At 34.6% G+C, this 23326-nt stretch overlaps 1 protein-coding gene across 2 annotated transcripts in view; it reads right to left on the bottom strand.

Moving 5' to 3' along the window:
• The window catches only part of LOC111512119 (xylosyl- and glucuronyltransferase LARGE2s), a 38953-nt gene extending 17319 nt beyond the window's left edge, over window positions 1-21634 (bottom strand). The window contains exons 1-6 of one of the 2 annotated variants that reach the window (XM_023168214.2): window positions 21526-21634; window positions 21119-21292; window positions 20773-21060; window positions 20499-20716; window positions 15644-15714; window positions 2372-2618 (exon numbers count right to left, since the gene is read on the bottom strand). In XM_023168214.2, the coding sequence (XP_023023982.2) occupies window positions 2372-2618; window positions 15644-15714; window positions 20499-20716; window positions 20773-21060; window positions 21119-21188 (894 nt within the window). In that variant the 5' untranslated portion in view covers window positions 21189-21292; window positions 21526-21634. Of the gene's footprint in view, window positions 1-2371; window positions 2619-15643; window positions 15715-20498; window positions 20717-20768; window positions 21061-21118 lie in introns of both variants that reach the window. The other variant, XM_023168215.2, reaches the window with a different exon arrangement.
• Window positions 21635-23326: the final 1692 nt, after the last annotated feature.

Genomic DNA, 23326 nt, shown 5'->3' with positions numbered 1-23326 from the left:
GAGTGCGGAAAATCCTATATTGGTGAAACTAAGAGGCCATTGAATATTCGCATTGCCGAGCACAAGAAGCACACACAGCGAGGAGAAACCAGCAAATCAGGAATAGCAGACCATGTTTGGACCCATCAACACAACATCGAGTGGTCCCAAGCTGAGATCTTGCACAGAGAGGAACATTGGTTCAGGAGAAAATTTAAGGAAGCCGCATACATGTTGTCCAACAACGTATTCAGCCAGGCCAGCGTAGATATACGAAACATATGGAAACCCATCATCAAACGAGAAATGACCAACTCCCGCCAAATCGGTCATCTCTCACGGAATCAGTGAAGCGGAAAATGGAAAGTAGAGAAAGTGAAAGTATTTCAACGACCTATAAAATAGTCATCTCTCGGAGGAATCAGTCCAGTCATCACCCGAAGACGATTGTAGATACCAACAATCGAAACGTCGTGAACTAACGTGACTTGGAATCTCTACACTTTTTTATTTTTATTATTTTCTTTTTTTTTTTTTTTTTTTTGCATTCCTTTAATTTTTATTTATTCAATTATTATATTTTTACTTGTAGGTTATTTTACTATCATTTCATTTCAGGTTTATTGTTGCTTAATATAATTGTTATTTTCAACTATTCTTTTTTAATTATTCTTTTTTACTTGTTTCAGGGATTTCAAATCATTTTATAGACAATGGAAGTCCGAACTAGTGAAATTAAGATTTTGTTGGAAGTTATGATGTTCAGCAGACACTGAGCCTTTTTTGAAACGACTTAAGTGCTGTTGAAGGGAATTTTCAAGTTTCTGGGTAAAGAAAATCTGTTGATTCGGAACTTTATTGCTAGGTATTATCTTTTTGAATATTATTGTACATCTTATATTTTATATTCATTAGCTATTCCTGAATAACTCCAAGTACCTATATACTTTCTTCAAAGCCCTAAACTAATTTTGGGTGTGGGTACGGGACACATACCTTAGTAAATTGATTGATACTGAATACAAAGCAAGTTTGACCTCTGCATTCTCAGCTTCCTCAATTGGGAGAGGACCGGAAAGAATCAGAGATAACAGAGCAATATAGGGAAATGAAAAGTTTTGTCCCAAAAAATCAATTATTGCTTACTTAGCAGCATTCGATAAATATTGTGCAAATCAGTCAGCAAAGTTTCTGTGTTCATAAATTTTATCGAAACCATATGAAAGAGTAATATTTTTAGCAGCATGAGATTCCTCATGCTGCTAAAAATATTAGCGATTCATTCTGTGAAAGTATCTATAGAAGAGAAACAAATCTTCAACCTTTCTTCGATACTCTAAGATTGCTCGAAATCATTTCTAGATCCTCAATAAGATATGCAACCTGCTACTGTAGGTGAAGATGTGCAACTGCAGCCGATGTCTTGGAATTCAAATGGAATAACAAGACAAGTGTGTTGTCGTCAGCAAAGCAATATATTGTATTCTTGTTTTTTCCAATAAGTCGTTGATACATAATAAAATAAGTGAAAATTTGATCCACAATTTAATTGCAAAAAGGACTTCAACCATTCGATTTCATGCAATATTCCAATTCCAAGAGATTGCCGGCGGTCATTTGTTTTTTCCATCTATATTCAGGTTTTTTCTCTGAACTTCGTCAACATGGATCATTTGAACTTTCAAAATGTGGACAAGATGGTCTGCTATGTTGGTCTCAAACAACTTTCAGTTATATTTTGACGGTTTGCTAACTTGGTCATTCCATAGTTCATAGGAGTAATTTCACAATGAAATTCGGTTTATAAATTGCTTATAACCATTAGTTCACTGCAGAATCCATTGATGTACTTTATCAGAATGAGTAATACATCTCGTACGTGATTTTTCTTGAAAAACCTGATGTTAACTTGAAATTAACAAAGTATTTTTTGATACATTTTGAGATATCCCGTGCTTCGCACATACGTAAGATATGAATATTTTCCTTATGCGTTCATAATTCTCCCAAACCCTTTTCTATTTATTCATGTTTACAATAATTTTCGACCAAAAACTCTTATTGCTACACCATTCTTTAACAAAGAGTTTAAAAAAAAACTTCTGTCATATTATCAAATGTATGAATAAAACACTACCAGAGGGGATAGGACTCACACTTCCAATGTTCATAATGCGGAGCATAAGATTATTCGAAAGGTATTATGTTCTATGAAAGATACATTAATTTTATCTCATCATATAATAGGTAAGACAGAACAGTTAACAGCTTTTCCTTCTGATTCAATACTAAATCACACCCTTTATTCGACCTTCATTATAATTTAATAAAAACCAAATTCCAACCGAGTTATTTTAGATAAAAACAATAAATATCCGCAATTTGTAATTACCTTCACTTTCCTGTCTTTATAACACTCATAGCTTAAGGTATGATCACTGAGCTGCGTATTCCAAACACAAGGCACTTCGTAAAGAAGTTCTGGGTGTTCCTTCAACACCAAATTTATTATGTCCTGATCAGCTAACTGGGTGGAACCATATATAAGGGCATCCTTCTTAGTTAGATTTGACCATAATTTAGGCCAATCAATCTTCTTTAAAACATATAAATTGTACAACAAAACGCCCGAATTGAAGCTGAAATAGAAACAAGTTGATCTACTGAGGTAACACTTCATTGTGAGATTTTCACTGAACGCGTGCTGTTCTGTAAACTGTTCAGTGAAAATCTCACATTAAGTGTTACTTGAATAAGTTATGCATTTTCATCGAATACTGAACCAATTCCATAACATACCAAGTTAGTCATATAGTGAGAACAAATAGTACCTTCCCTTTTCAAGTTTTGAACGAAAAAAAAAACATCATGGTCGGATAAAATTTAGGTATCATTTTAAGTATTTTTTGATAAGAAAGAAAGTAGTCTTACCATCACTCGCTACCGAGTAAACTCACTTCAGAAGATTATTTACAAATTCATTGTGGAATGTTTCTGGGGTAATTTCGTTAGGAGCACCTCTTATTCTAATAGCACCTCTGGAGTATACTGTGGTTGTGAAAAGTAAACTTTAGTTTTCACCAATTCTCAAAATAATATAAGCGTGTCATATCAAGTAATGCACGGGTCCTCCTCTAAGGGATTACCTATTCACTGGTTTGGATAATTGTCATCTAGGCACTTTCAAACCAGCTCTACGCGATAGAAATGTACCTCATCTGGCTGAAACCAAGTATTAGTTGAAAACTCATTCAGCTCTGACAATTTTTCAAACCAGTAGACAGGCAAACGTGATACTTCAGAAGAGCCCACTACATCAGTTGATATAACGCCTCTAGATGTTTCTGAAGGAATCGTGACATTTGAAGTGTACGATACACAAACACAATTTATTTCAGAAGTCGTGGATAGAAAAAGAGGTGCTTGCAACGATATCACCCCAGGAATATATTATATTGAAAAAAAAAATTGTAAACAGACTTCTTTATTGTCAGGGAGTGAATAAAAAGCATTTTGAATATTTATTGGAATTTACTGGAGTGAGCTTTGCACATTTTTTTTTAATCGTAATATTTAGTTTGTAAATCGTAAGCACCAGCTCCAGAAGTCACATTAATCACATAAGTCTCATTTTTTCATTTAGTGTATGTGTTCAGTTTAAATATTCTGAATTGGAAGTCTTATTTCGTCCTGTATTTTATCTTCAATTATATCATCATCACCATTGTCTTTTAAACGTGTATTCCTTAATAGTGAATTTTCACGATAATAATAATAAAAATATTATTTAGTAATAATAATTATACTTAATCTTATTTGATATGTGGTTCACAAAAAATTACACAATGAAGGCAATTGGTTTATAATTGTTTAAGGGCTCAAGCAAAAGTTTTATTACAATTTTTTATTTGAATAGTCTTATTGAAACTATTAATATTGTGATATCTGTTGATGAAATGGTCATTTGTTCTTTTCAGATGTATGTACACTTTTACAATAAATCAACGCACCATTTTGAAATTTCAAAATGTTGGCATTGAAAAAAAACTAGTATAATTTTATAGTTTGTGAGGCACGTATAAACTATATGTGGAATCGATATTTATTGACTGTCGAAACCACATGTCTTTGGCCACTTGCCTGGCCAACGTCTTTTAAAAAAATATGGACCTATGACGCCGCCAGTCCAAAATCCACACCAAACAGTGACTTTATAGGGATGCAATGATGCTAACATAATGTATTTTTTGCCACATTTACTATTTATTCCTTTGCAGGTAGTTTGCCGACTACTTTATACCAGTTATTATAAATTTCTTATTTATTCTTGTGTATATTTTCCAATTCACCAATAGAAACATCTTGTTGAATTGTTGCATTATTATATGTTACATTATTGCATCTGAAAATATTCTCTTCTTTCGCTATGATACTCTTCACAAAACACAAAATATGAACAGCAATCCTCTATAGATTAAAATGTTTCATATCAGCATTTTTCTACCCTTTGTGCTATTACTCACAAAAATACATGATTTCCTAAACCAGTGTTCAGTGTATATAAATGATGGTTGCATTTCAAAAGTTGTCATTAGGTCATCTACTTCTAAAACTTTATTTTTGAGTGATTACATATTTTGATGAAAAACCAAGTAGTGATTTCCATTGAACTTGTATTTTTGATCAGGTGTTGTATGAAGTTCACATATTAGTTCATCAATTATGCTATTTTTATGGTCAGGCATGAAAAAGCGATTTTAGATTTAATCAAGTATGAACGAAAGCAAGTATGAACGGAAATATATAAGGGGTTGAAACCAATAGTGGTCGAACACATAACGTATACATCCATAGTCTGGTGGCCACAGATGAAATAAACGACCGCTATTAACAAATTAGGCCGGATACAAAGACATGCATGTTTAAGAATAATCGAAGCAACGAAAACCACTACAACAGCTGCATCGGAGAAGTGAATTTATATATATATATATATATATATATATATATATATATATATATATATATATATATATATATATATATATATATATATAAAACATAAAGAATACTGGGAAAATATACCCAGGGACACATGGAAAACCCTTATGAAGGGAATATCCGAAAAGAGAACTGAAGAACTACGTCAACAAAGCAGGGATCAATTTGGAACAATTACGAGGTTACTTATTTATTTATTCAGTATAAACGGAAACCCCTGTTTTACAATGATTGAATACAAAATTATATAATTAATATCCTACACAGTAAAAACCAACTAAAACTGATATATAATCGCATTAAAAACCAACATAGTAAAAACATAATTAAATAGAAAATACATAATCCTTGGCCTCCTGTTTGAATACTTCCAAAGAATTATGGAAAAAGTTGAGACCTGACTCGTTAGCCTCTCGAGAAAACCATTTTCCTGGAAATCTGACTCTTGATAACAACAAACCGCCCATCTTCGAGGGCGCTAAACGCCCAATAAAGAACGACTGGGAAGTCGGAAGAAGAGGTTATCACAACACCGGCAGTTGAATGGGAGCCCAGTCTTTTCAGCCCTTCAAATCTCCCGGAGAGGATGGTATATTTCCAGCTCTTCTTATAGGATTGTCTCTGGCTAGAAAGGGTATAGAATCGACCATAACTGGCTGGATCTATGCCATGCTTGTAAACAGAACTGCAACTACGACTCTTCAAGGCGAGGCTATCAGGTTCAGGGTCACCAGGGGCTGCCCTCAAGGTGGGGTACTATCTCCCCTTCTATGGTCGCTCCTGGTGGATAGTCTGCTTGATGCCCTCGACAGAAGAAAAGTCGATCTGCAAGCTTATGCGGATGACCTTGTCATCCTGGCAAGGTCCACGTCGGGAAGGGTAGCTTGTAATATCATCCAAAGCGCGTTGGACGTTGATCACAGTTGGTGCCTGAGGGAGCAGATGTCTGTCAACCCCAGCAAAACTATGTTAATCCCCTTCACCAAGAGAATGAAATTGGACGATCTAACGCCACTTTCCCTCAATGGTGTGGTCATTCCATTTGGAACGGAAGTGAAATATCTTGGCATTGTCCTTGATAAAAGACTCACCTGGAACGCTCACTTGGAAAAAGTTTTACACAAAGCCAGACTTTCTCTATGGACATGTCGAAGGATTTGTGGTGAAACTTGGGATTTAGGTCCCAAACAAATCCATTGGATTTATGTGATGATTGTCAGACCAATGATCACGTATGGTGCAATTGCTTGGTGGCCGAAGGCTTTACAGAAAACGGCCCAAGCGAAGCTCTCTGGCTTACAGAGACAGGCTTGTCTGGCTATCAGTGGTGCCATCTCCATGGCCGTCAGCGGCCATGGAGATCCTTCTTAATCTACCTCCTCTCCACATTTTTCTGGAAAGAGAGACTAGATGGACTTCATACAGACTTGTGCACATTGCCAATTGCACAAATCAATTCAATGCAGAGTGCAACAGACTGTTAGTTGACATTGGAAGTCACAGCATTCTGGAAATGACCTCTGACTGTATGCCTCCAACTGTCAACTACGAACTACCTTATAAAGTACTATTCCCGAGTAGAGAAGACTGGATCCTGCGGGAGAAGGAAATATTAAGAGCAGATAGTTGTTGATTCACAGATGGATCAAAAACAACATCCGGTTCTGGTGCAGGTGTTTTCAGTCGCAGACCCAGGACAGAGTTATCTACCTGCCTAAGAACTTATGCGACTGTATTTCAAGCGGAAATTTACGCTATTGAATTATGTGCGGAGAGATTGGATAAATCCAACCTCACTCAAGTCAATAAAAATATTCTCGGACAGTCAAGCGGCGTTGGAAGCTCTTGGCTCCCACCGAGCAACGTCTAAATTGATAGCAAACTGTCAAAAAAGACTCTCCTCGATAGAAAGACTAAACAGATTGTCTCTGATCTGGATTCCTGGCCATGAAGCTGCTGACTCTCTTGCAAAGGAGGGTGCTGCAAGCGGCTTCATTGGACCAGAACCTGTCATTGGCATCGCTTTGCCAAACAAACAATTAACACCTGGATGGCAAGAAGAGTTATAGACTTCTGGCAGAATCTTCCAGGATTGGCTCACTCCAAAGCGTTTATTCACCCTTCGAAGCTTGATTCCAAACAGTTGTTGGACTACAGTAGGGATGAACTACGATGTCTAACAGGCCGTCTTACAGGTCACTGTCATTTGAATCATCACATGCAGAGACTTGGACTGTCGGAAGACGTTGTGTGTGTCGCCTCTGTCTGGAAAATGATGAAATTGGAGAGCATATACTTTGTGCCTGCCCCGCTTGGAACCGAATCAAGTTCTTTAGTTCGGCAGATCCGTACTCTCACCATCTAACCTGAAATACCACTCACCATACAAACTAATCGGCTTCGTTAAGAAGCTGGGTTTATTTGACCGAGTGTGAATAGGTGTGAGCCACAATAAACCCTTATGGGTTGCGGTGGAGGGTCGAATAGACCCACTCACTTTAGACCTACCTACCTACCTACGTTAGCCTCTCTCAGAATTCTTGATAGAGGACTATAGTGTCCATAGTTTGTCACGTGCCTGTTCACCATGAAGACAGATGTATCATCCCTTGTTTCACGTTGCTCCACTTTAAAATTAATCAAACTGAGTAGTTCAGGACAATAAAAGTGCCCTGACAATATTTGCCCTGGACACTATTCATGGAGAGGATACCTGAACAAAAGAAAGCTGTACAATGCAGATCTTAACTACAGGCAATGCAACAAATACAGCTCATCTTGTTTGATGCAAATTTGAGAAGGCTCTAGATCGCAGGAGGCAAATAATTTATGGACTTCTACAAACCAGCACATGAAACAATATTGTTGGAATGGGTACCATCAAAAAGATGGGAAAAAACCTCAAGAAACCTATGAGGAAGAAATGAGCGAGACAAAACATCTCTCAGGTAGTAGGAAAAAACCGTGTTCAGAATGATCCAACATTCCTCCACAATTATCTACCGGGTAAAGTTTGTTGTCCTCAGCGATATTAATTTGAGAATAAAACAGTGACATAGAGATGATAAAACTATCTTCCTAGCCTTTCGAAAAGAACTTGAATAATGTATTCTTGATCCCGTCGATTTTCAATAGCGAATTCGAGATTAGGAGGAACCCTCTGTTGCAATTATTTAATTGATGAATTTTACAGTTTTTCGAAACATGAGTTTCTGATCCAATTTCCAAACATCTGAATTATGTAACTTTCGAGTTATTGTTTGTTTGATGTGATACAAGGTACCATTTTTATTGAAATTTGCGATGAAACAACCTAATAGAATAAATAGAGGATGGATAATTGTATATAAGTGGACAGAATGAATTTCGACTAGTCCGATGAGTCTTGTACTTTTGTATAAAATATTATAAAAAATGAATTATCTATATATCACTTCCTATTCCCTAGCAAAACATTGCCTGTCACTGTATGCATTTATCCAGTATTAATTATGGTTTATGCATTTTACACTTCCAAAAAATTATACCTCATTCCAAATTACTTGATCTCTGAATTGATTTCATATTAAATTTTGTAGTCGTGAAAAAAATCAATAATTTATAATTCAAGGATTTCTATTTGAATAAACTAAGATAAGCCACCAGCAGGACTATTGTACTAAAAAGCTACAAAAAAGCTATGGCTGTAGTTGAGGTACAACAGTATAATTACATATGTCAACATTTTACTGTTTTTTGGGTGTATCACCTCCCACAATTTGAAAAATAAACAAAGCTAAATCAACAGAGAATCTGCAGGATTGTATATGTTTGCCATAAAGGAATATTTGACCTAGGCTACTTTCCAGAGAAGTTCGAGAAAGCCTTAGTCATTCCTCTTTTTAAAAAAGGAAATAGAAGTGAATAACTACCGACATATTTCATTACTTTGTTCTTTTGAAATTATATGAAAAAGTGTTGGCTACTAGAATAGTGAATTACTTAGAGTCAAGCAATATACTATGTAATAATCAACATGGATTTATGAAAGATCATTCCATAGAAACCCCTGCCTATGATTATCTCAACATATGCTCTAAAGTTGATGCCAATAATTTTGTAATTAGTATTTTTTTGATCTGTAAATGGCATTTGACACTGTTTCACCAGATTTTCTATATATAAATATAGAGAGGCTTGGGTTTCCACATAACATACTGACTTGGATTAAATCTTATGAGTGGTCGGCGGGTCGGGACATGGCCACATAACTATATTTGCAGGTGATACCACAATGACAATCAGTGGGTCTACACTGGAAGATATATTAACAAGAGTCAAAGAGGTTATTGATGGATATACGTCATGGTGTGAACGCAATCATTTGATATTAAATACCTCCAAATCTGTTTTGATTAAATGTTATAACAAAAAAAAACATTCCAGATGGAATGGATATTACATGATGTTAAATTTCTAGGTACTATGCTAGATGAATCTTTAAATTGGGATCTACATATTGATGAGATTTGCAAGAAACTTAATGCAGGATTCTTCGCGATTAAGCAAATGAAATTGCTTGTAGATAAAAAATCTCTTGCAATGGCACATTGTTGCCCAAAAACACATTATGAGACTGATTTTTGATATGGATTATTGTGATATATATATATATATATATATATATATATATATATATATATATATATATATATATATATATATATATATATATACACACACATCGGAAAAGTCTAGGGATATTTTTTAAAATGGCAATAATTTTTTTTAGATCGCTTTAGGGAAAAAAAGTTGACGGGTGATTATTAAACGAATGCAACTTACAACAAAATTTATTAAATGGTCAAAAATACTGAGTGCGCATATAAGCAAAACTAAAAAAAATATGGCTCTTCTTTGGCACCCCGAAAAAAAATCATAATACAAAAAAAATTGGAATCAGTGCAAAGAATGGCCTCCACGCTGGTTTATTACGGCCCTACATCTATCGTGCATCGACAAAATGAGATTGTCAATGTCTTGTTGAGGTACATTTGCCCATTCAGCGATTGAAAGCTCTCTCAAATGAAACGTTGTGTGAATGTTCCCCATATGCGGAGTAATTCTTCGTTGAAGCATGTCCCACACATGCTCGATGGGATTCAGGTCCGGTGATTGTGCTGGCCATGGCAATACATCAACTCCTTCGTTGGTGAGCCAGTCAGTCACTAGACGCGCGACATGTGGACGAGCATTATCGTGCATTAGGTGGAAGTTTTCACCAACAGCACCAGCAAACTGACGGACGATAGGTAGAAGAATGGTGTCGAGGTACTGTCGAGCTGTGAGGGAGCGATTTGGAAAAACAAGATCGGTTCTGCCGCCGATCATGATTCCGCCCCATAGCATTACTGTACCACCTCTGTATGTGTGGACTTCCTGGACGTGTCTCAAACGTTCATTATTTCCAGGTCGTCTCCACAGTCTTACTCGACGAGAATCTGGATGAAATCCAAATCTGGATTCGTCTGTAAACAAAACTGTGGCCCAATCATTTGCATCCCAGTTTTGATGTTTTTGACACCACTCTAATCTTCTACCGCGATTGCCTCTCGACAAAGGTGGACATCTAAGTGGCCTTCTGTTGTGGAGATCTGCTTCATGCAGTCGATTTCTGACAGTATCACGACCAATGGTTACCTGGTGCGTCTGCTGCAACACGTTAACCAACTCAGGTGCTGTGATTGTCGGTTGTCTTCTTGTGGTTAAGACCAAAAATCGGTCTTGAACTGCAGTTGTAGCGCCTCCTCGCCCTGGATGTTGTTCGGCTGGACTGCCAGTTTCACGGAAACGCCGCCACAATCGACTGATAACACTTTGGGAGACCCCCAAACGAAGAGCTACATCATTTTGTCGCATGCCACCTTGAAGAAGCCCTACAGCTCTATTCATCTCAGCCAATGGTAAGTGATGGCGTTCCATGTTAAAGCACAATATTTCCAGTTTAATTGCTGAGCAAGAACTGCACAGAATGTACAAACTCGACACTTTCAGATTATTCATTTTAGCCGAAAACCTACAGTTTGTAAAAAACTTGATAAAGATTAGTTACCGTTTTTGCAGGCTTTGTTCAACCCATAGAAATCTACAGGGTGGTCGAGTGTACCAATTTAATCGAAATTAAACGACCTCATGCATTTATTTTTATGATATTTAGTATGTTATAAAAATATCCCTAGACTTTTCCGATGTGTGTATATATATATATACAAATGTGTGACGTGTGTAAGAAATAATCTTGCATCTTTTGAAACGTATGCTTCTACTCATAATTATCGTATGGTGGTATGTTAAAGATACTCTCGCACAAATCAAATACATTTAAAAATTCTTCAATATACAATACTATCTCACTTTACAATAAATTGCCTGATTCAATCAAGGAGTCAAAATCATATATTATTTTTAAGAATAATACGAAAATATTCTTAATTAAAAAAATGTTATCATAGTTTAAAGACTATTTGAGTGTTAATTCCTGAGAATAATTCCCAATATAATATAATATATGTATTTGTTTAAATTGCACCATTTGTATATTGGGTGCCGTGATTTATGTTTTTGAATTTATATTGTATCTTTATTCTTCTTTAATTTTTTATCCAAGTATGACTTACTATTGTTTTCATTCTTTATATGTATATAACATATATTACAATTGTTGACTCAACATGGATACATTAAGTACCGAAAATGGTTAATAAAATTATTATTATTACCTACTAAGGCAAGGGGTTGAAAACGGAAATATAAACGAAACTAAAATGAATTCTCAGAAAACATCCTATATGTGTATTCATGTAGACTATTGAATATGACATTTCTTTCCTTCTTTTAACGTGTGTCAAAGTAAATACAACTGTTTGCGATTGAGGCGGTGTCTAGAAGTTGATTTTTGGGGTTTTGAAATCAGAATTACTTTTGATCATCTAAAGAAAGCTAAGTATAGATATTTAATTTTTCCCATTGAGTATTCAATTTGAAGACAAAGTTTATCAATAGGACAAGCTATACCGACTAATTGGACTTTTCATCAGTTTTATTACGCAGTAACTTTTTGGTGTGAACTTTTCAGTTTGCCCTTTATTAGACTTCAGCAGACCTCTAATAATTTCGCTTTATTTTTCAGATTGTGAAAAGTTATATATAAAAAAAACCAGTAAGAATTGTTAACTCTTCCGCAAAAAATGTCTTTCAAAAAAATATGTTGACATATCTACAAATCTCATATAGTCCAAATTAAAGCTTCACAGGAAAAGACACCTAATTATCTTATTCTGATTAAAAACAAAATAATATTCAATGAATAGTAAGAGAGTTGCTTTTTGAAAGTTATATACCTTTTGAAGTGGTTGTTTCATAACCACAATTTTAATTTATCTTTCACTTCTACTTCAAGAAATTTGTCATAATTGATTTGCATTGTGACAACTTTCTTAAACTAAAAGTTTGGTGTATGGAACCGGACAATAACATATAAGGTATTGAGGTATAAGGTATTCATATTTTTCATTCATCTATGAATGAAAAATATGAAAAATTCTCGAATACATTACAAAGTCATTTCTTTAGGACATTTCCAATGAAGAAAAAAAATCCCCAAAAATGTCCCAAAATCGTGGATCACCGATGAAATCAAAAGATCGAGTGTACAGTTGAAAGATCTGTATATTCTTCAGAAGAATTACCCTATTTTGAAAGGTCAATATCAAATACAAAAACGAAAACACCATAATCTTGTGGAAACTTGTGGACAGTTATCAATAAACTGAAAAATAATAAGAAACCCATATCATCCAATATAAAAATCTCCCATGAAAATAAAGAAATCTCCTGTCCTGATGACATTGCAAATCTGTTCAATAATTTTTTCATAGGTGCTCCCAAACAGGTTATAGACGATATACCACAGGTTGAAAGTAACAACTTTGATCATAGCCTCAACAGAAATCTTACTTCAATGGTTGTACTTCCTTTCACCGAGGAAGAAATGCTAAATATATTTTCTAAACTCAAAAATAAATGTTCGTCTGGACCTGATGACTAACCTAACAATATAATAAAAGAATTCAAAAATTATTTGGTGAAACCTATAACTCACTTAATAAACTTTTCACTAGAAACAGGCATATTTTCCGACGCTCTCAAAATAGCGAAAGTGATTCCACTCCATAAAAAGAAGGAAAAAAATATAATGAATAACTATAGACCCATATCACTTACATCAGTTTTTTCCAAACTTTTTGAATATTGTATGCTAGAGAGGCTAAACTCATTCATTGCAAGGTTCAGAATTATCCCAGAAGAACAACATGGATTCAGAAAATCTAAATCTACATCTACGGCAACCACAGATACATATATACACATTGTCAATGAATTAGAAAAAAAAGAGCCCTATAGGCATATATTGTGACTCAAGTAAAGCCTTTGATTGTGTTCCACACGATCGACTACTTGACAAGCTTTGGTCTTATGGTATCAAGGGATCTGCTTTTAGCTGGTTCGAATCTTTTCTCAAAAATAGATATCAGTATGTACAAATATCTTGCAATGAGAATAGCGGTCGAAACACAATTCACCACTCTCATCTTGCACCTGTGGAAGTTGGAGTTCCTCGGGAAAGTGTTTTTGCTCCAGCTCTATTTTCAATCTACATAGCAGACATTGTAAAATACCTATCACATTTTAAATTAACATTATACGCTGATGATCTCTCCATATTAGTATCACAAAAATCTCACGATCTCAATCAACAAGCTTGCAATGATCTCATGGAAAAAATCATTCTATGGTTCTCCATATCAATGCTAGCAAGATACAGTTTATTATTTACCACACAAAACAGAGAACTGCTGAAAATATAGAAATTCATTTAGGGGAAACGACTCTAGAGAAGTGCCACACCATTAAATTTCTAGGTGTAACTATGAGTGATACACTTGATTGGGAATCTCACATAAGTCAAACAATAAAAAAATTTAATAGTAAGCTTTACCAGATCAGATGTCTTCAGAGAGTAATTAATATAAATGTTCTTAGAAATTATTATTTTGCAGGAATACACTCCCGACTATCATATGGAATTTTGTTATGGGGCACGTCGTCTTCAGCACAAAAACTATTCCTAGTACAAAAAAAAATGCATACGTGCAATGTTAAATAAAAATCAGAGAGAATCATGCAAACCTCTTTTTAAAAAATTGAATATACTCCCACTTTTCTGCTTATATATATTGGAAATTTCCTGTTATATACATAAAAACAGAAACAAAATTTCCTGTCACAATGAAATCCATAATTACGCAACAAGATTCAGTCATCATCTTTACACACCCCAAAATCAGTTAAATATATGCCTGTATGGCCCTATTTCCAATGGATTTAGGGTTTACAACCACCTATTGACAAAACATCGATCAGGAGGTATCTTACTTCAGATTCAGAAAAACGCTGAAAACATACTTACTGGATAACTCGTATTATACTATGGACGAGTTCTTATCTTCGTAGTGAACTCTCTTTGCTCCTTATAGCATTTTAAAGTACATGTATTGTTTGCCTAATCTATGTTCAAATTTCTTTTGACTTGTTTGATACCTTTTAGCTCTTTGAAACCAATAAAGATTATTATTATCATTATTATAATTTATCTGGATATTTGATTATTTTTTTAAGGACAAAACACAAGCACTACAGGAAAATCCCTAAAGCACTCTAAGACCGGTGAATGTGCGAAAGTAGTGATTCCCTTTGGATTTGAATCGCTGGAGATAAAGTGCATTTGGAAAAACGTTCTCAGGGAGTTTATTCCACATAAACGCAGTGATCTGAATGAAAGAGTTTTTGAATAGTGAAGTTCAAGGTGTACTGAGTTAAACCTTAAAACGATGAGCAATCACAATTTGTCGCATATTTCTGATATGTTCCGCTCTTGGTGGAATCAAATATGCGAAGTCACTTGAACATCTCCCGTGAAAGTATCTATAAAAGAGAGACAAACCTCCAACCTTTCTTCGATGTTCCAGACTATCAAGGTTGCAAGTAATGTTCGTGTCTCCAATTAGGCGGATGGCTCTTTTCTGGATGGAATTCAGCAGCTTCAGGGTCTGCTTAGGGGCAGAGCTCCGTACACAAGAACAATACTCCAAAGAAGGTATAATCTGAGCTTTATAAAGCATAAAAAGTTGCTGAGATGTGTACAGTTTACTGGTTTGGGACAGTGTTCCAAGCTTTTTGTGTCTATTTTAACCCCAAATAAACTTATCGAAGTAGAAAGTGAAATTGTGTGTCCTGACATTATTATATCCGGTTCGGAGACATTTATCTTTTTGGAGGTTGGTCCCAATCAACTTGGATGATTGGAGTTCTACTGTACATAGTCAATAAATTTAGGAGGTGAAACAAAATTGTAACTCTAAACAGTCACTGTACCAAATTGTCCAAGCACCAGCAAAAGCATATATAAGCAGATATAAGGGTCAATAAATAACACTTGAAAGTACCTCTTTCTACAAATCAAATTTATTTCTGAAAATTGATTCGCTTTTCAGAAACCTTAAATTATAGTATCCAAAATTTGGATACGCATTACTTTTTATTGTATTTGAATGACAAATATTACCCTCTTCCAATGGCAGGCCAAGTATTGGTTCCTAAGTAATAATCACTTTGGTTTTCAACTATGCCTATTCCCTGTAACAAAAAAAGAGCATCAACCCATACTAAAAAAAACTGATTTTCAATAACTCATATTTCAGCATGTAATTGTAAATCTAATAATTTATTTCCAAATATCAACTGCAGCGGCTATTGTGGTATTAGACTTGTTTACTGTTCAGACTTTATTAACTATTGAATCCCACCCAAGAAGCAGTATATCTATTAAAACCTATAAAGTGGCTACCTAATGGAATTGTATTGGTAACTTTTAAACCATAAGAGTTAGAATGTAGGTCAAGAAGAAAAAAGTTGCATTCATAGAAGCACTGTCAGTTGGTTCAAACAAATCGAGAATATCTGGGCCGGTTATTTGGATATCATAAAAAAATTAATTCTGTCATTTTGATTTTTTCCCTCGTTATTTCAAAAATGTTAGACATTTTTTATTCGATATATCCCACAGGATATAAGAGACATTGGGATGACCAGAAGTTTCTGAAGTCTGTGAAAGAATTTTAATGCAATCTAGAGCCTTATACTATAGATGAATATTTTAACACTCCATTTTAAATTTTATTTTCTTAACGCTATACTTCTATGTGCATGTGAAGTAATTTATTCAAATTTTGTATCTTCCTACCGTTTGTAATTTTGTTTACTGACGTATTTTTCGGACAAAGTTTTTTTTTCACCTTTTATACAAGATTTTTACATTACTCTGTAGAAATAAATGAATATCTATCTATCTATCTAATCAGATTTCGAACCCAATGTTTCGTACTCTCTGGGCCACCACCAACCTATTTTTTTTCAATACAGACCTATATATTTTATGACACTTTTCAAAATAATTTTTCACGCTGATATCCACGATATATCATACAATGTTATTCAAAGTTGATTTTCAGGTGATTTTGACCTTTATCCAAATTTCTTTGGTTCGGATCTGTACTAAATTTACCTTCAGTTTAATTAACAACATGCAATACATTTTGCAATTCACTATCTTAAACTGGATGGAACGTATCGGAATCAATGCAAGAAACAAGTAATAATTATTTACATATTCCGAAATAAAAAAAACCTAATTCATAATAATCAAACGCAACTATCATTTATTTGAAAGAAAAAATAAGTGATTATCCGAAAGTAAATAAAAATTAATGAGGTAAGTGTTCGAAATGTCCACCATTTTGTAAAATGCACTTTGCGGTTCTGGAACTCAGAACTCCTTATACATTACGGTCGGTAGCCAAGCAGTTCGGCATGGGTGCTTTGTTCACTCACTCGAATTGACTGCCGTGTTGGTCGGTGGTTCAAGCCCTAGTCTGAACGATCGATCTTCACTTGCTACCGTCCAACCCGTGTTAGGAATCACACGTTAAAAGGTAAGACCTCGTTAATCCTTAGCTCGCACAAGTTTCGACCTCTGAGAGTTGTCGTTCGTAGGGGTGCGACAGCTGGTTAACGGAAAAATATTTTAAACAGATTTTAAACAGAGATTTGCTCATTTCGTCTCCTTCAAATTTTTTCAAGATCATTACGATATACTTTTTGCAAGGCTTAGTATTCAAATTTAAAAACATTGTATCCACATCTGTTGACTTTTTTCTAAATTTAATTGAAATTGGGTCAGAACATTGATATCGTTGACAGACTTGTTTTTTCGTAAAGACTCTAATTTTGAATGTATTATTTTCAAGTAGTAGGCTGTGGATGCAAAAACATAACAAGAAATGTCATATTATTTGTCACTTCGTTCATTATTACGTCACAAGAACTTCTTGTCGTTAAATACTTTTCTGTGTAATTTACATCATTGAAAAAGTAAAATCTGGTTCTATTCAAAACAGAAAGAATCCAACGTAGCGCCCTTAAGAAAAAATAAAGTTGATGATGGTGGCCGGAAGACGAAACGTCGGATAGCAAATCTGAAAACAAAATTATGTAGCAGGGAAAAAGTGGTAATGTGGAAGTGCAATTTATTTCCAAATCCTTTGAAAAATATAGCCAGAAAAAAATAAAAACCATTCTCCGAAATTTCTGTTTTTTCCGGATATCTCCGGAGATACCTTAAATTTCAGAACTTTCTAACGGCATATTGTTAGTCAGGTAAATGCGCAACATTCCCTAATTTAACCATCTTCGTATCTCTCATAGTTTCCGAGATCCCAATGGTGAGGATCGTTTTTGAAACACCCTGTATAGGGTAGTTACTCAGTAAAACCGGTAAAACAGACATAATTCAACTTTTTCAAATGGAACACCCTGTATTTTTTCATTTGTATGAAATGTTTCTACTACTTTTTATCAGAAGTATACTAAAAGAAAAACTGATATTTTACAAATTATACCCAGTTCTATTATTTGTTGTAACCACACAAAAATATTTATTTACGTTCACTTACTAAATTTTTTTTCAATATGAACAATAACGCCTATATTTTTTATTGAAAAGAGGATTCCAAAAAATGTTAAAAATGGCAACCATTTTCTGCAACACATAATGTCAGTCTTTTTTTAAATGAATCCTCTACACGTTCCAGCATATCCTCTGGTATTTCCCTGAAAGCTCTAGTAATTCTTCACTTCATGTCTTCTATAGATGTTGAAGGAGTTTAGTAGACAATCCATTTGATAGACCTCCATGAAAATTCCACCGTTACCTACCCATTTTTGATTGAAATGATCAATGAGGTATTTCCGTACCTTAGATTAAAAACGTCTTGTTGTAGCCACGTTCTGAGTCATGTTCCATATGGAACCCAGTCCAATAAATTCGGAAACTCATGCGGAAGAAATCTTACATATTTTCAGTTCTACGGACTGATAACTTATTTTCCAAAAATTCCACCCCAAATATTCAGTGACCAACGCTGTTGATGGTTCAGGCAACGAACAAAATTGGGGTTTTCCCTTGCAAAATAATGCATGTTATGCTGATTCACAATTCCATTTTAATGAAAAATCACTTCATCAGAAAATAACACAAAATCGAAAAAATTATTTTCTCGATTGATCTTTTCTAAGCCCCGTCGGCAAAATTGAACACGTTTTTCAAAATCTTTTCCTCTCAACTCTTGCATCAATTGCACGCTTGTTTGAGAAAATACCAATTTCCTGCTCAGGTCTCGGGTACTCACATGGGAATTTTCAACAAGATGAAGAGCAATTTGAAATGTATTCTCTTCATTTGTTACAGGGCAGACATGTTTGAACTTCTCGTGATTGACATTACCAATTCTTTCAAATCTTGTTAATAGAGCCTGAAATGCCCTTCCATCTGGTTGTCTTCTTTCAGGGAACTTCTCTTCGTAAATCCTAGATGCAAGGAGGCAGTTTCCATCACTTTCCCCCAAAGCATAGACCATTTCCACAATATCTTCCAATACATAATTCATGATAAAAATGATTAAATCTACACGCAAAAGAAACTTCAACACATGGCGGTTATTGACAAATTCTGAGATTCATTTTTTGATGTCAGTCTTGGATAACTGAGTTTTTGAAGAAAAAATCAGTATAAATATTCTTTAGGTTTTTACGCATTTCTTAGCATTGAAACCGCTGATAACTATCACTAGATGGTATGAAAAATGCTAATGCACTAGCGATTAGTTTGAATAATCGAAAAACAAATTTAAGTAAGTGAACGTAAGAAAATACATTTTTTGTGGTTACAATTACTAATTCTTAATATAGTTTGTGAAATATCAGTTTTTTGTATAGTATGCCTCTGATAAAAAATGTAGTGAAATGTTGAAACATTTCATACAAATGAAAAAATACAGGGTATTTCATTTGAAAAAGTTGAATTATGTCTGTTTGAAAATGAAACTTGACCGGTTTTACCGAGTACTCTATATATTGTTTCCGAAAGTTGAGATTCCACAAATTACCATAGTGATTTTGACTATTTCTAAAAAAAAAAAACACTTAATTGCTGTAGACATGCGAGTGTTGAATTAAAAAAATATTGTCTGCAAAATAGGTTTTTCTGGAATAACTTGGCAATGCCGCAATCGAAATTCGAAAACAAAAATTCCTTCAACAGCTAAGAAAAATATGGAATCGAATGACGTATTTATATACTGGGTGTTCTATTTAAAAAAATATATAACTTTGGTTGGCCATGTTCGGCTGATTCACTCAGTATCTGAGAAAATGATTTTAAAATGAAGTATTTATTGATATGACTGCGAAAAAAATTGAGCAGTTCAAAAAATTGTTTCCTCTGATAGCATTGGACCGAGGTAATCTTGTTGACTCACCCTGTATTTCAATTTGAAAGTAAAAATATGTTGAGAGTTTTTCATGAATTAGCTATTATTTTGTTGCCTTTCGGCTATTACCTAATAACTAACAAAAATTGTTTCATTGAAATATCACAGTACAATTTTGTTTTCCAAATATCAAACTTCTTTCTATGACATCAGCTAATTTATTACCTCCAGAAAATTCATTTGAAATAAATTTCAAACTAGTAACATAATTAAATTAATTTTAGAATATGGATTACAACTGAGAATTATCTCAGCACTATTTTAAAACGTTTGAAATCCCTTCAGTTGAAAGAAAAATGTTCACACATTTCATATTAATTTTGATTTTCACAAAATTAGTAGAAATTGCAAATACTTTAAGAAATCATAAGGTATTTCGGCAATACAAGTGATCACCCCTTCGATTTATAGTAGCAATAGATGAAAAACATGAATTTTAATGTCCTCAAAACTGGTGTATGTATCAACCCTAATATAAAATAACATAGCACAAAGCAGTTGAATCGGAATTAGTTCACTTTCTTGAAATCTTACTTGCTTTTTATTGAACTTTCTGAATAACTTCCACAACTCATAAATATCACTCATAACAGTCAAATCGGTATCCAATACTAATATTTTGCTGGTAACTTTCAATGGTATTATTTTGGGAAATAATAGCTTCAGCAACCCATGAATCCCAGAATAGTGGCTGTTTGGGATCCACCTAATATCAGCTATGAATCTGTTCAAATCATAAAATGTTGCATTTACTGAAAAAAAGTCACTCTTCCAAATATTCATGATAAGTATCACTTCACTTACAAACCTTGAGGAACATTCCAACTATTTATCAATTTCCTTAAAATATTTTCTGAAATTTTATTGGTTATAATATGAAAATGTAAAGGATTCGCCCTGTGAAAATATATGGATTTCAGAAGGGTATGGAAATACACGTTGGCATTATATCCTGAACAAACCACTCCAATATGAATTATTTCACATGGATCATCCTTCAAATCATTTTTAGAAGTAAAACCTGCTCCGACATAGCTCTTGTCTATATCATTTTCTAAATGTACGACCTCTTTCTTACGAGTTGGCAGACTTGGTGCTGAAATGAAGATTTTCAAATTAGAATAAATATGTTTGTCAAAGCAGTCAAAACTTACAAGTATACAGTTTGGGAACCATGTTGATGAAAAGAAATATGAAAATTATGACTAAAAATGGAATAATCATCCATTGTCTCGAAAATTTGAAAAATCCATGTTGTCTTTTGAAACGAATTTTACAAGTTTTTCAAATATTGCTGAAAATGTTGCGGTACATTCAGGGAGAGGCTTCTGAAAACAAGAGTAAGAGTACACTGTACTATTTTTGGCAAGAAACACAAAGGCAGAGCTCCTGGTAGATATATTTCTAATAAATGTATCTATTGTCCTGGAAGATATTATTCAATCTGCTTTATTTATAGGAGCATTGTTCACTTCATATAGAGTCGTTGAAAATTATATTCTTTGAATCATTTAATCATTTGCTAGTTAACTAATTTTGAAACTTTTGGATTCAAGCTTACATTTGTGTACACAGTGTTGCCATAGTTCAATTGTCATATTATATACACCATTACATCAATGAAGATGCATAGAAACCCTGATGTTTGAACTGAATCGTTTTTCTTTGTCAAAATCTCTGGACGGGAGAAATAAGATTGACCAACTTCATACACATGTTGATAGATGGGACAACAATCGTTTCCAGATGTAAACATTGGCATGCGGTTTGCGCCTTTGCGAATGGGATGCAGAAGTACGTTGGGTCTCTTTATTGTATAAAGGATTTTATAGTGCCGTAGATCGAGTGTTTTCGTCACAATATTTCACATATGAAGGGGTCCAGGTGATAACACCAACCAATTTAAAATTATCCATAAATTCAGCACTATTTGTTCTTCACAACGGATTCAATATCTCCCGGAGCGTAGGGCAACATCGATGTCTCTTTAATACCTTAAGAGTGCCGTAGATGGTAATAAAGCACTTTTAGGGCCGCGTTATGTCGATGGATATAGGTCGAGACCGCATATGCTGGACATGCTGACAGCAAGTGCATTAGGGTCTCGGATGCCTCGCGCCGGATCTGCACCTTGTGTCAGGAACCTCTATACCCATCACGTGGCTGCGGCAAACTAATGTGTTGAAGACACCATCCTGATATGCCCTGATGAACCCCTCAGTTTACAACTTCAGCCCACTCGACCTAAGGAAAGCCAAGTCAGCCAAGGATAAGCCCTTGTGTTGCCACTTCTGCGGCAACACAAGGGCTTATCCTTGTGTTGCCGCAGAAGTGAGGTGATCTCTGCCGCTTTTATATGAGCCTTTTGCTGAACGGGTTCTAACTCGGTGACAGAGTTATGATCACCTTGTTGAATGCTCCAATTCCTGCTCTGTCATGGTCGCGGACCATGCATAGAAGGAATTCCGAACAGGCTACAGGTTATTATTACTATTTTCAAGAAAAAATTCAAAAACAACCAACTCAATTTACAGAAGATTTAGAAAAATTTTGCCAAGATAATGAAGCAACCACTCCAACAGCACAAGACGCATCCACTTCATCTGTTCAATCAACTCCGAAAAAAACGCCTTCTGCTATTCCTACTTAGAGATAGAGAGAAATGTGATGCTATGCTAGAAACAATTGAACAACATTTTGAGAAACCTAAGCCGAAAGAAAATAGATACGACATTCTTGGAAAAAACGTGGCTCTGAAAATAAGGAATATATCATATAACACTCAAAGATTGGTAGCAGAAAAAATAACTAATGAAACTTTATTTATGACTTAGACAAATTCTGTTTGTCAATCTGGTTAACAGTGAGCCCAAAAGTGTTTCTTTATCTCGTCAGCATATTGATAATAATAACAATGGTTTTTCTCAATAGTCTGGATCAAGATATTTTTAGTTGCAATATGCTTTAAGTGAGGGAAGCGATAGTTCCCTTCTGTCCCTATCTTTGTATTATTCAAATTTCACAGACTGAATTTTTAATATTTTGTTTTTTACAGTTATTTTCCTGTTTTGTACCTACTAGAAATTATAACTTTTGTAATAGATTTCACTTACCTTTGAAGTCGGAGGTGTACTGAGTTGAACCTCAAAACGATGAGTAGTCACAGTCCATCGCGTATTTCTAATATGTACCGCTCTTGGTGGAATCAAATGTGCTAAGTCACTTAAACATTTTCCTGAAAGTATCTATAGAAGAGAGACACATCTCCAACTTTTCTTTGATGTTCCAGACTATCAAGGTTGCAAGTGATGTTCGCGTCTCCATTCAGGCGGATGGCTCTTTCCTGGATGGATTTCAGCAGT

The sequence above is a fragment of the Leptinotarsa decemlineata genome, unplaced genomic scaffold, assembly GCF_025532065.1.
Source record: "Leptinotarsa decemlineata unplaced genomic scaffold, Ldec_3_MD MMD2_tig00026369_RagTag_RagTag, whole genome shotgun sequence".
In the NCBI taxonomy this organism is placed as follows: domain Eukaryota; kingdom Metazoa; phylum Arthropoda; class Insecta; order Coleoptera; family Chrysomelidae; genus Leptinotarsa; species Leptinotarsa decemlineata.
Note: the sequence above shows the minus strand (reverse complement) of the source record. Positions and strands in the feature narration are given on the sequence as shown.